Raw genomic sequence first — 12,982 nt, 5'->3', positions numbered from 1 at the left:
CAATAGACATAAATAACACCAAGAACATAATAGTAAAATGTAAAGTAATTAGCCAAGTGATGGGTTTGGGGTAGTTACTACCTTTCTTTTAAATATAACTTATTTAATTGTAAGTTTATATAACAATTTTTTAATTAAGATACTCACATATCACAAAAATCACCATGTTAAAGTTTATAATTCATGGTTTCTAATATATTCATCAACTTTGACAACCATCACAGCTATCTAATTCCAGAACATTTTCATTACCCCAAAAGAAACACCATATCCGTTAGCATTAACTCTTCATTCCTCTAATCCCATCCTCTGGCAACCACTAATCTACTTTTCATCTCTATGGATTTGCCAATTCTAGACATTTCAAATAACCATATTCGTACAATATGTGACCTCGTGTGTCTAACTTCTTTGGCTTTGTATAATGTTTTCAAGGTTCATCCATGTTGAAGCACTTAACAGTTCTTTATACGCCGCATTTTTATCCATTCATCAACTGATGAACATTACAGTTGTTTCCGCTTTTTGGCTATTATGAATAATGCTGTTGCGATCATTCCTGTACAAGTTTTTGTGTGGACATATGTTTTCAATCTAGGTATCTATCTAGGAGTCATCTATCTAGGAAAATGCTGAGTCATATGGTGACACTGTTTAACTTTTTAAGGAACTGCTGAACTTTTTTCCACAGTGGCTACACTATTTTACATTCCCATCAGCAATGTATGAGGGTTCCAATCTGTCCACATCTTTTCCAATGCTTATTTCCCATTTTTTTATTACAACTTAATTTTAACGATATTATATTTTAAGAACCGTCTTGCAAAATTCTTCACAATTGAACAGTCTACTCTCCTGGGTTGACACCACTGCATACAGCCACCAAAGAAAATCCCACCACCTTCTCACTAGTCAGTTCCACTTCCTTTTGCTGGCAAGAGCAATACTCAACAGATTTGAATTTCCTCCCTCTTACATCCTTCCTATAGAAAACTGAAACAAAAGATCTCAGGTTCCCTTCTCTTTGGTAATTGAGATGACTTTTGACTGCGGGAGAATCACAAGGTTTTCAGCTTCCACCAAGCACCCCAGCAGAACAGGGTTTGTTTCCCTCCTACATTTGTGTTGAGAAACAAAATTAAACCCAAAATGTATCTTAGTGACACCCAGATGTATCTTCCGGAGGAGCTCTCAAGCAGTTGCTTCAACAGGGCAAACAGCTGTGGTCTGTTTCAACATAATTTGATGTAATCAGGGTTAATTCTGGTGATGTAGTAACTCTGAAGACTGTTTTTTAACTGGATTATTGTTGGGTCAACAATCATGTGGCATTACATTTAGTGACTGAAACAAAAGCCAGAATTAAAACAGCTTCCCCTCAGCCCCCACCCACCCCTTCTAAATGACAGCCTCACTGGGAATAGAAGTTATGAGGCACATTTAACACAATTAACCAAAAAAGGAAAGTAGATGCAGTCAAATTACCTGCAAGCATTTCCAAGGTCCAGTGTCAACCAAGAGTAAGAGCTGGAAACCAAAAAAGGAAAGTAGATGCAGTCAAATTACCTGCAAGCATCTCCAAGGTCCAGTGTCAACCAAGAGTAAAAGCTGGAAACTGTTATTTTTTCTTTTCCTCGAACAGTTAGAAAATATGTTGGCAGCAATCGGTATAACTTAGTATTTTCATAACATTCTAGGAAAAAGCCCCAAGATTTTCCTCTGAAACTTTCCTGAACCAGATAATGATTTTAGCAGTTCACAGTTCCTCTGTATTTTCCACGCATGTTTTCAAAATGATTATTTTAAGTGAACACTAAATTCACGGTGTGGCATACCAGGGCTGAAAGAGTGTGGTATACAAAGCACTGAACACATCTGGCACTGTTTCTGAAGAGCGAGGTCTTTATCTTATTTTCATAGATTTGACCATCATTGTTTATAGTCAGTCCACTTGCAGGGCCTGGGCTGCTCTACATGCACACATACTTATTTAGTCTCTTCCAGTTTTTAGTTTTGGCTAGTCGGAAACACAGCTAAAGCCCATGACAAGGGCCATTCTTAATACAGTTCTGGAAAGCAGAATCTTCAAAAATAGATGGTTTGGGAAACTGCCAAATGTGTTGGTTCTTCAAAATCTTTTAAATCCAATTGTGTGGTTCCAAAAAAGCTCTGACATGTCCAATCCCCTCTGTAAATAAGCCTCCATTTATTTGCTTTCTGTTTTTGTGACTTAGACTATTAAGAAATTTGAAAAGCAAAGAAGCCACTTACCCTCCTACTGCATCTTACTTTATCAGGAATTCCCCATCTAAGTAATTCCTGATTGACATATATTCTGGGATATGTAGATGTGATTATAAGGTAATGAGACTTAAAAAGTAATGAGAATTCCTTCTGTAAGTCACACAGTATATTAATTTGACTTCTTTTAGTTGTCAAAGCAGATACCCATTTCAAACTCAAGATCAAATGGAGGTAAGAAAGTGAGTTATCTCCCATGGAACCCATGGAAAAGTTGAATAATCTGGCCTCAGAAAGAGTAGCAGCCAGGGAATAAACATGGCAAAAACCAGGCATCCATTTTGTATGTCTCCCTCATCTCTGAACATTTTGCCTTCATTTCTTTCTCTTTGAAGACTGCTTTCTCTGTCTCTCTGGGTACATGGTTACCCACCGGCTCCTAAGTTTATATGTTCCTGGCTCAAGCAACCAGTCCAGACTCTCTAGTGTCCTCAACCCCAGTTTCTCAAGAGAAAATGAAACTGGTCTATTTGCGATCAGGTGTCCACCCCTAGACCTATCAGCAAAGGAAGCTCTGGTCCCCAGGATGTCTGCTAGGGACCCACTGGCCAGGACAGGGGTAGGGGAATTGTCAGAAAAAGGACAGGTTTAATAACTAAGTAGACACCTTGGAAGGTGTTTAATAGACACAAAAACCAGTCTTGTTTCTTTCACCTAGTATCCCTTTAAATTAGGAATATACTTAGAAAAGCATATGTTTCTTTCTATTCAAATACAAAATATATTTCTATTCAAATACATGTTACTAGGGAATGGTTATTTGTGTATATGTTAGTCAAGTATCAGTAGGGATTTTCTTGAGAACCTACTACTTCAAGTTCAGCATAGAATACCAAGATAAGACCAGGTTCTTCAGAATTTCAGGGTCTTTCTGGGGAGAGAAATAGGCAGATATCTCCAGTAGTATTTGGGCAATGTTGTAAGAGGTATGTTCAAAGGACTGTGGGAGCACTGAGAATTATGCACCAACTGTATGGGGACTGAAACTGTATGAGATTAGGTTTAATTCTGGGTACCCCATAGATAGGCACAGAACAGACGTTAACATTTGTTAAATTAGATGACGAATAATAGCTACCTTCAATTTGGAGGCAGTAAAATTGTCTAGATTAAGAGAGCAAGGTGGGGAAAACCACTAACTGAAAATCTGAGCAACTAAGTTCATTTGGGACTAGTTTCTGAATTTCTTCTCAATTTAATACATTCATTCAACAAAACTTACTGAGCATTTGCTATGCACAGGCACAGGGCTAGGTGCTGGCGATATGATGAACAGCATAGAGATGTTCTTCAGAAGAAGTCTAAGTCACTGTGTTCCAGAAGCAATGCCAGGAGGATGCCCTAGAAGTCACCTTCAGTAACAGACAGATAACTAAACTCATTATTACTTTTGATTCCTGCCTTTTGGTCCTGTGTTCAGGAAACAGCTCCAGGCAGATTTGTACTGAAAGGGATAGTTTAAAAATTCATAAGCTATTTCAGACACATAAATACCCCCCCACCCTGTTTTTGGTCACCTTAATGATTCATTTGGCAGTTTTTTAATGAGTGCCCAGTATGTGTCAGACACTCTCCAAGGCACTGCAGATACAAAAATGAATGCATTCTTATCCCTGCTGTCATGGAGCTCACATTCTGGCAGAGACAAATGGCAGCATAAGACAACCAGTATTTGCATAAAGTGCTGAAGGAGCATAAAGAGAAAGTCTGGAAGCCATTGTCCAACCATTGGTTTCCTGAAAAATAATTTCAACACTAACACATGAAAATGCGGAAATTCTAGCTGCATTTTGGAGTGTCACCACTCTTGAAATAAAGCCTCATAGGTTCAGACAATGTGATCAGAGCTGTTAATGTTTTGATTCTGGGTGACTAAGAAGTGACAGGTGTGTAGCCTGAGAAAGCCACCCAAGTCCATTTACAGGCATGTGGAGACAAGCAATGTTGAGTCAGGGTGCAGGGTAACCCCAGCTCTATCAGCAGGACAGGTACCTGAGCAGAGGGCTACTAACCCATCAGAAGAAAATCAATCAAGAACTAAATGATAGTGAAACTTGACACCAAAATTTCCATATCGGATTTAAAAAAAAAAGATTGTTGATCAACAAAGAGCCCACTCCTACTTTTTGAGAAACATTAACCAGCACAAGTTTGTACTTAGTAAACTAGATGTAAGTTGTTGTTTTCAATACAACTGACATATCTGGCTGGGGGATGGGGTGGAGAAAGGAAGGGGAAGCACCTGGATGTTGATACAGTACTAGGCATAGAAGGAACCAGAGTGGGAGATTAACACTTGCATAGAAAGAAGAAAACATAGGAGAAGTGCTGGGGAGAAATGGAGTGAGGAAAAGAGATAAAAGTTGAGAGGTGTGGTAGTTTCTGGTGGGAGTAGGATAATGTGAATTTTTAATATGCTCCCCAGTGATTCATAAACACATAATTTTGACAAGAAACTTCTACCTTCTTCTTTAATATGCTCCCCAGTGATTCATAAACACATAAATTTTGACAAGACTGTACAGAATGGGAGCCCCTGAGATGAGGGAGTATGTCCTATTTGTCTCAGCACCCATAGAATCTAGCATGGGGCTTGGGAGAGTGAGAGCTCAATAAAAGTTTATTGAACTAAACGGAGTACACCTAATATACCTAAGAGGCTTTAAAGAAAAAGTAACTCAATTCCACTGCCCTGTAATTCATTTTTTTCCATATTCTAGTCTATGTACACAGCTTTTACACTGTTGTAATTGCAAATTCACCATTTTAAATTGTATTTTTTCAATACATTTTCTTTTGTGATTTTTAATGGCTGTAAAACATTCCACCTAACATGAGTAAGTATCTTTGTTCATATAGATTTTGAATTTTGAAGAGGTTTTTCTTAGGAGACCTTACATTTGTGCAGTGCTTGTCAGTTTATGAAACCCTTTCACACAATCTTCATTGCTTTCACAACACTCTATAAGATAAGCATTATCCTCATTTTGCAGATGGGTATACAGACTCAGATTAATTAACTTGCTAAAGCTTCTACAGCTAGTGGGTGGAATGTCAGATTAAACTAGGGTCTTCTCCCTATGCATCTAATGCCCTTTCCAAGGCACCAAATAATCTGACCCAACAGTTTCCTGATGTAAAAACCTGTAATTTAAAATGTGGCAGACAGAAATTAAAGAGACCACTGGCCAGCTATATCCTAACTATATAGGAATCAGCTCTTGCCTCTTGGGGCATGGCAAAGAAAATGCCTATATTAGTTGACATCTTCTGTGACAGAACTTACTGTTTTTCAGTAACGCCTCATGACGCTGTCTGTATATGGTCCAAGCCCATTTCTGCAATCCTCACATGAAGAGTTGGGACTGTCCCTGAACACTGACACTGCAATTAAAGTTTTTCAGCAACCACCACAGGCTGTAAGGCACATAGGAAGGAGGCAGTGGAGACTTGAAAGTTCTTCTACTATTAAGATTGGTATCACAGGATACTTGGGTAGCAGCTGAGTGAACAGGAGAGGGAAGTTTTTATCTACCAATAGAAAGGCCCATTATAAGGACACATGGCCTGATGAACAACACAGAGGGGTGCAGCACTTCAGGGAAGGACAGACAGTCCACCTGAGCAGCTAGAGGTTCTATACTGGAAAACAAGAGTTGTGTTTCTATTTTATTCCATTTGCATGATACAGAGAGACAGGTTTCCTTATTCTCAGGTAGAAGTTTCTAACAACCAGAGCTCTCTGAAGAGAGAAAAACTTCTTGGCTGGGTGTAGTGGCTCAAACCTGTAATCCCAGCACTTTGGGAGGCCGAGGCAAGCGGACTACTTGAGCCCATGAGTTTAAGACCAGCCTGGGCAACAAAGTGAGACCCTGTCTCTATAAAAAGTTAGCTAGGTGTGGTGGTGCATACCTGTGATCCCAGCTACATGGGAGGCTGAGGACTGCTTGAGCCCAGGAGGTTGAGGCTGCATTGAGCCATCACTGCACTTAAGCCTGAGGGACAAAGCAAGACCCTGTCTCCAAAAAATAAGGCTAGGCACAGTGACTCATGCCTGTAATCCCTGCCCTTTCAGAGGTCAAAGTGGGAGGATTGCTTGAGCCCAGTTCAAGACCAGCCTGGGCAACATGGCAAAACCCTGTCTCTACAAAAAGTACAAAAATTAGCTGGGTGTGGTGGCTTGTGCCCGTGGTCCTAGCTACATGGGAGGCTGAGGCAGGAGGATCACTTGAGCCTGGGAGGCTGAGGCTGCCATGAGCTGTGATCATACCACTGCACTCTAGCCTGGGCAAGAGACTGAGACCCTGTCTCAAAAAAATTAAAAAAACAAAAAACCAAATAAAATACCTCTATTGAGTTCCTACTCAGTGAAGCTACAGTAGGTAAATTATTAGGAACCAGGAGAAATACAGAGGGGAATAGTTCATATATCATAGACAGGGGAAGGATTATCTTCTTTAAGGAGAGATTTTTCAAAACTAGGTTCCTAGGAAAATGGCAAACCAGCAATTCTTGTTGAGCTAGCGTGTAGAGAAAGTTATGAGTCAAAGAATCACAGTTGTAGATGGCTCAGGTTCAGCAACATACAGTTGCACCTGTGTACATGGGCATTAGTTGCAGAAAAAAAACCTTTGTTACACAGGCCCATCAAGTTTCTATTTTCAGATAATTACCTTGAAAAATCAAAGGTCTGTGACTTCGAGGAAGATATTAATAATTCCTATCAGTTTCTTTCATTTATCTTTCTATCCACAATTCTAGGATGATCCTGAAAGGAAGGTTGCAAATGTGAGTATAAACTGATTAAAAATTTGAGGCACAATGAGCTTAAGTACATTGCTGGGTCTAGGATCCTTTATCCCATTTTCAGTGTTTCTCTTTACTCAAATGTATTTGAGATCAAGTATCATCTTCCTTCATTCTCCTGTTCCCTCTCCCTGGATACAACAAGGTCAAGGTGTGTATTTTGTGACAAATTCAGTAACCTCTGGGGCTTAAGATGCAAGATTCTTTGGTTATTAGAAGGTTTTATGTTTTTTGGCTTCTCTAGAAGCTGAGGGCAGTGAATTTCATTTGTAGTCTTTCTATCAGTATTAGGAACTTTTTTTTTTTTTTTTTTTTTTTTTTTGGAAATAGAGTCTTGCTCTGTCACCCAGGCTGGAGTGCAATGGTGCGATCTTGGCTCACTGCAAGCTCTGCCTCCCGGGTTCATGTCATTCTCCTGCCTCAGCCTCCTGTGTAGCTGGGACTCCAGGCGCCCACCACTATGCCTGGCTAATTTTTTTTTTGTATTTTTTGTAGAGACGGGGTTTCACCGTGTTAGCTAGGATGGTCTCGATCTCCTGATCCGCCCACCTCAGCCTCCCAAAAGGAACTTTGCATTTTTATAACAAATAAACCAAATAAATCTCATGCCCAGTAAGATACAAAGGAACAAAGTCCACAATGTATTGTCTGGATAACTAAGAAGATACATGAAACATGTTTATGAACTGTAAAGCAATGCCCAAATAGTCATGTTATTAGTAACAATTATGAACAGTAAAGGTATAGCAGAAAATTTCTGAAGTCATGAGTTATGTTAATTCAATGACCAGCTGCCTGAATGACAGTTTAAAAACCACCTAAACTCCCAGTGGCTTCTTTATAATGGCCCCCTGGAAACTATCCAGTGTGCTGATAATGGCTAGAAATTCACTGGACTCCATTTACGGTAATGCTGGGTCCAAACTGTGCAATAGCTAACTGGAGCCTTAATCACAAGCCAATGTAGGGATCCTGGCAACAGCAGAATGTCCAAGTTCAGGGAGGGATGCTGACCATGACCTAAAATGATGCTTTCTTAGGAAAGTCCTACTAAATCATTTCAATACAGTGATTAAGGTTGCTTTCTGCCCTTTTTTTTTTTTGAGATGGAGTCCCGCTCTGCTGCCCTGGCTGGAGTGCAATGGCGCAATCTCGGCTCACTGAAACCTCCGCCTCCCAGGTTCCAGCGATTCTCCTGCCTCAACCTCCCAAGGAGCTGGGATTACAGGAGCCTGCCACTACACCTGGCTAATTTTTCTATTTTTAGTAGAGACGGGGTTTCACCATGTCAGTCAGGCTGGTCTCGAACTCTTGACCTCAGGTGATCTGCCTGTCTTGGCCTCCCAAAGTGCTGAGATTACAGGCGTGAGCAACTGTACCTGGCCCGCTTTCTGCCCTTTTCTTAATGCTTTTACTATTTTTTAATTCTGAAGATTAACTGGGAAGAAATTATAATCAGACGTTACTCTCACCTGTTTTTTTTAAATTATACATACTTTAGATTGCAGACTGAATACAAATATTAATCAGAAGCCAAAACACCCCACACATTACTTTTCAATCAACCCAGGCCAATCTGTCTTTCAACTGTACATTTTTATGTTCTTGCCTCACCGCTTACTAAAATAAACATAAGAATAAATAGCAATACAATCCAAATAAGCATCTCTCATCTATAATTATCTGAAGCAAGGGATTTAAAGATGGGTAGAGTTAATCCACCTCACCAAGTGCATCTTCAATGCCTGTTCAGTCATGCTTCAATGTCTACATTCAATTTATAGAGAATATGAATATATAACATTGTAGAGGGAGGCTTCTGGCAGATCCAGTCTGACAAGAACAAAAGGTCAAACAGTTCTTTTGCTACTCTGTGACAGTTAAAGAGTCTCTGGGTTGGGTTAAAGGGTTGGAGAGTTATGTTTAGATCTGGAATGGATCACTCACACAATTAAGTTCTTGTCAGACCTAAAAACATGACAGCACAACTTTCCCCAGGCAAAAGGACAGCCAGATGGAAAGCAACTATTTTTCTCAACCTATCTCAAAATTTGAAATGAGAATTAATAATGGAAAAAACATTTCTAAGTTTCAGAATATACTTCTACTTGGGCTGCTGGGGTTATTATTTTCGGGTGACATTTGGAAATCGTGGGAAAACATAATCTGATTTTTTTCCTCATTGGAAACTGGTTACTCAAGTGAAAAACAAACCCTCTTATCACCTTTTAACTCAGAAACTGAGCACTAAAACATATTACAGTTTAGACAGTACTCAACTATTGAATCCATATTTTTATTCATTATACATTGACTTATACAACACTGTTTGCAATGTATAATTTAGATATTCATCTCTCAGCTGATGAGTAAACATTTTGAGTTTTTTCCTGCTGATGCTGCCTGCAAGCAACAGTTCAGTTTTGGCATTTTCATCATCTTTGTCTGACATGAATTTTTGTTTCTGTTCAATTATTGGCAAAATAGAAGTATTGTGCCAAAGACAAATTATTAGGCTTGCTATAGGTGGCAAAGTATTTGGCTTCAACCAGATATTCATTGTGTGATAAACTATCAAGGAAAAGAATGTATAAAGTTTCGGAAATACACTGGTGAAAACGCTAACAAAAAGGCAAGATGCCTTGAGAAGGGCCTTTCCTCCTTCCACATATACAGTATAGGAACACATTTAAGTCTATTGTTCAACTTTCAGCGATGTGACTTAGTTACACATTTTGGAGACCTAATACGTACTAAACAGGGGACTACATATTGCCTAAAGGTTAGACTCTAAATCAATTATTAGTGACCAAGTCCAGCACAGGTTCACAGAAGATTAAGAGATAAAAGGATCCACAGAGCTTACCTACTTCAAAATGTGGTAGTACTGTAGGTGAAAAAACTGGAGGCCACAAAGATTATTTTACTTGCTTAATGCTCTACAACTGAATTTATGGTAATGCTGGGTCCACAACCTGGGGTTTCTCTAACTCAGCAATCTTTCCATCACTATTATTTTGTTAACTTCTGTCATGTTAACATTACAATTCTATCAGGTCCCTCAAAAATCATGGGAGGCATAATTCCTGACAGCTTTGGAAATTACAGTGCCTCCAGGTTCTGGGTCTATAAACGTCCCTTGTTCCACTAAATTAATATGGTATCTACTAAGACCTGAATGCCAAATCAATACAGGCTGATGCTGCAAATATTTTAAAAATGTTTTCTGCATTTTATCTTCTAGGTCTAGGGTTAAATGTCACGTTTTCAGACATGCCTTTTCTAGCAAGCTTATCTATGCTTTCCTGTTCTTCATGTAACTTTACAGCACAAACTGTATTTTGAAATGTTATTTAATTATTATATATCTTCTCAAATATATTATTTAATTCCATGAAGGCAGGGTCATTTCTGTTTGGTTCACAACTGTTCATATAGCACCTACACCACATAGTCTCGGCATATAAAAGAAGCTCAAATATTTGTTGAATAAACAAATGAATTTCTCTCTCTAATTATGGATGAGGCAAGCCTTATGGAAGCCCTAATTATCCCTTTTAGTCTGTCCTAAAGTTGGTACCTAAGCCCAAGGGATTAAAGTTCCAGGGAAGTAGATTTTCCTGAGATTTTAGCTCAGCAAAAGCTAGCAATTAGATTCAGAAATGGAATGAACAGTTTTGCTGGACACCGATTTCTTTGTCAAAAAGAGACTGGAAAACCAAGCGCCCAGGTAAACAGAACCTCTCTGCATTAGGCAGAAGGTCAACTTTGCAAACTCTCAGGTGTCTTCCAACTCTTAAGGCTCTGGAATTTGTTTCTTTTCAGCTGTTTGGTTTTAAATTAGGTTAAAGTATACATACAAACTTCATTAGGAAATAATCTAGGAGAACCCATCTAATGAGACTTAGAAAACTCATCATTCAGGCATGCATGCCCATTTACAATTACTTGATACATGCATATTCCATTGAGAATACAATTTGCTATAGGTCCTTATACATGTAACTCAATGAAGACAAAGACTAAAACAAGTTTTTAAAAAGTTTATGTAGCATTTCAATTTTAAACATATGCATGTGTGTGCGTGCACATGCGCGCGCGCACACACACACACACGTATTATATCAACTCTGAAGAAAATGATGTTGAGTTCCTATACAGTAAGCAGCTTATACAAAGTGCTAGAATTGTCAGGTTCCGAACTCCCCAATCAGTGCTCTTTTCACTCTCATAGACCGCACTACTTTTTTTTTTTTTTTTTTTTTTTAAGATGGAGTCTCCCTCTGTCGCCCAGGCTGGAGGGCAGTGGCACGTTGTTTGCTCACCATAACATCGGGTCCCAGGTTCAAGTGATTCTCCTGCCTCAGCCTCCCAAGTAGCTGGGATGACAGGCACCTGCCACCACGCCTGGCTAATTTTGTATTTTTAGTAGAAATGGGGTTTCACCATGTTGTCCAGACTGGTCTGGAACTACTGAATTCAAGTGATCCACCCACCTTGCCCTCCCAAAGTGCTGGGATTACAGGCGTGAGCCCCCATGCCCAGCTGACCACAGTACTTTTTAACTCTAGAATTACCCATCCTTTAGGCTCAGCCAAATTTTCATCCTCATCTTGGATTGAAAATACCTTTCTTCCAAATTTTACTGGGAAAGGACCAAATGAAATTAAAAAATATATAACTTTTTTTCCATAGGCGCCAATAAAAAAAATCGATTTTATTAGAGAAATTATAAACATCAAATATAAACAAATTATAACACAACAGTGATTAAAGAGTTGAAATACTTAATGTAATATCTCAATAGCTTTTAAAATGAAAAAGCAACAGTTATTAAATCTGATTTCATCCAGTTCAATGAAAGGAGATTTTAATTCAGAATAACTACTTCGTTAAATCAATTAAGACTTTAAGGAATATTTTTTTTCTGCAATGTTTAGGAAAGTACTGGAAATGAGATAAGGATTTATCACAAAGTATATGGCAAGGGAGAAAAGTTCCAACATTATTTTATTTTGAGCTACTAGATGGTTCTCAAAAATTACACAGGGAGTGATTTAATGAGTACAGACAAAGTAAAATACATTATCTCATCCTGTTTTAGAGTTTAAAAGAAACTTTGAGACTACCTAATTCAATTTCTTCATTTCTTCTTAATTGAGGTAATGGATTTGAGAGTCCCCTTGCTGTAAGTACCTCTTCTTGGGGGAGCTCATCCTTACATGAAATACCCTCAACTTTCTAAGAAAATCACAACCACTTAAATTTTTTCTATATCTTATGGCACAACAATTACACGTTGAAATCTGCATTTCTAAAATCCAAACATGCATTCTACTGTCTGCACAATCCTGTGCAGTGCCTCTGCCATGGGGTGCTTTTCCTTAACCAATCTTCTAGCTATAAAAGGCATGAATGAGGAAACCTTGGGAAAGGGATAACATCTTTGATATTATCAACACCCAAGATGCACTGCAGGTAGCGTTCAAATCCCATCCCAAAACCTCCATGTGGCACAGATCCAAATCGACGAAGGTCCAGATACCTGTTTTCAAAAACAGAAAATCATCATTTATATATATTGTATAAGACCAGATGTTATGAGTAGAATTTTATGTTTCAAATGTATTTTGCAATCATTTGTTGTTATTTACCTCACTGTGATAGACCAGTCTTTCCCCTCCACAGACAAACAATGGAAAGGAAGAAGCTGAATAATCTATCCAAGGTTACCCAGAGAAACAGCAGTGGATCCTGTCAAGCAGTCATGGGCTTTGGTCACTTCCTTTTTAAGCTATTATATTTATGCGTTTATGACAGAAAACTTGCCTCAGGAGGCTATAGAAGATTTTCTATGGATTTACTAATTTTCTGG

The 12,982-nt window shown here is 38.8% G+C and overlaps 1 protein-coding gene and 1 long non-coding RNA gene across 6 annotated transcripts in view; both read right to left on the bottom strand.

Moving 5' to 3' along the window:
- Window positions 1-114: 114 nt before the first annotated feature.
- On the bottom strand, window positions 115-5,720 carry LOC104664299. The gene is made up of 4 exons (XR_748253.1): window positions 5,588-5,720; window positions 3,524-3,745; window positions 1,567-1,633; window positions 115-1,344 (listed from the first exon to the last, which is right to left on the bottom strand). It is a non-coding gene; the product is annotated as an uncharacterized LOC104664299 (long non-coding RNA).
- A 6,088-nt stretch (window positions 5,721-11,808) lies between these two features.
- Window positions 11,809-12,982, bottom strand: part of NARS2 (asparaginyl-tRNA synthetase 2, mitochondrial) — a 138,456-nt gene continuing 137,282 nt past the window's right edge. For 4 of the 5 annotated variants that reach the window (XR_004053689.1, XM_030918482.1, XM_010365761.2 and 1 more), the window contains one exon: window positions 11,809-12,652. Coding sequence is in view for 3 of the 5 variants with exons in the window: in XM_030918482.1 (XP_030774342.1) it covers window positions 12,508-12,652 (145 nt within the window). In the remaining 2 variants the exon portion in view is untranslated. The remainder of the gene's footprint in view (window positions 12,653-12,982) is intronic. The other variant, XR_004053690.1, reaches the window with a different exon arrangement.

Source organism: Rhinopithecus roxellana, chromosome 15, assembly GCF_007565055.1.
Source record: "Rhinopithecus roxellana isolate Shanxi Qingling chromosome 15, ASM756505v1, whole genome shotgun sequence".
Taxonomy (NCBI): Eukaryota; Metazoa; Chordata; class Mammalia; order Primates; family Cercopithecidae; genus Rhinopithecus; species Rhinopithecus roxellana.
The sequence above is the reverse complement of the archived record's forward strand: the minus strand, read 5'-3'. Positions and strand labels throughout refer to the sequence as shown.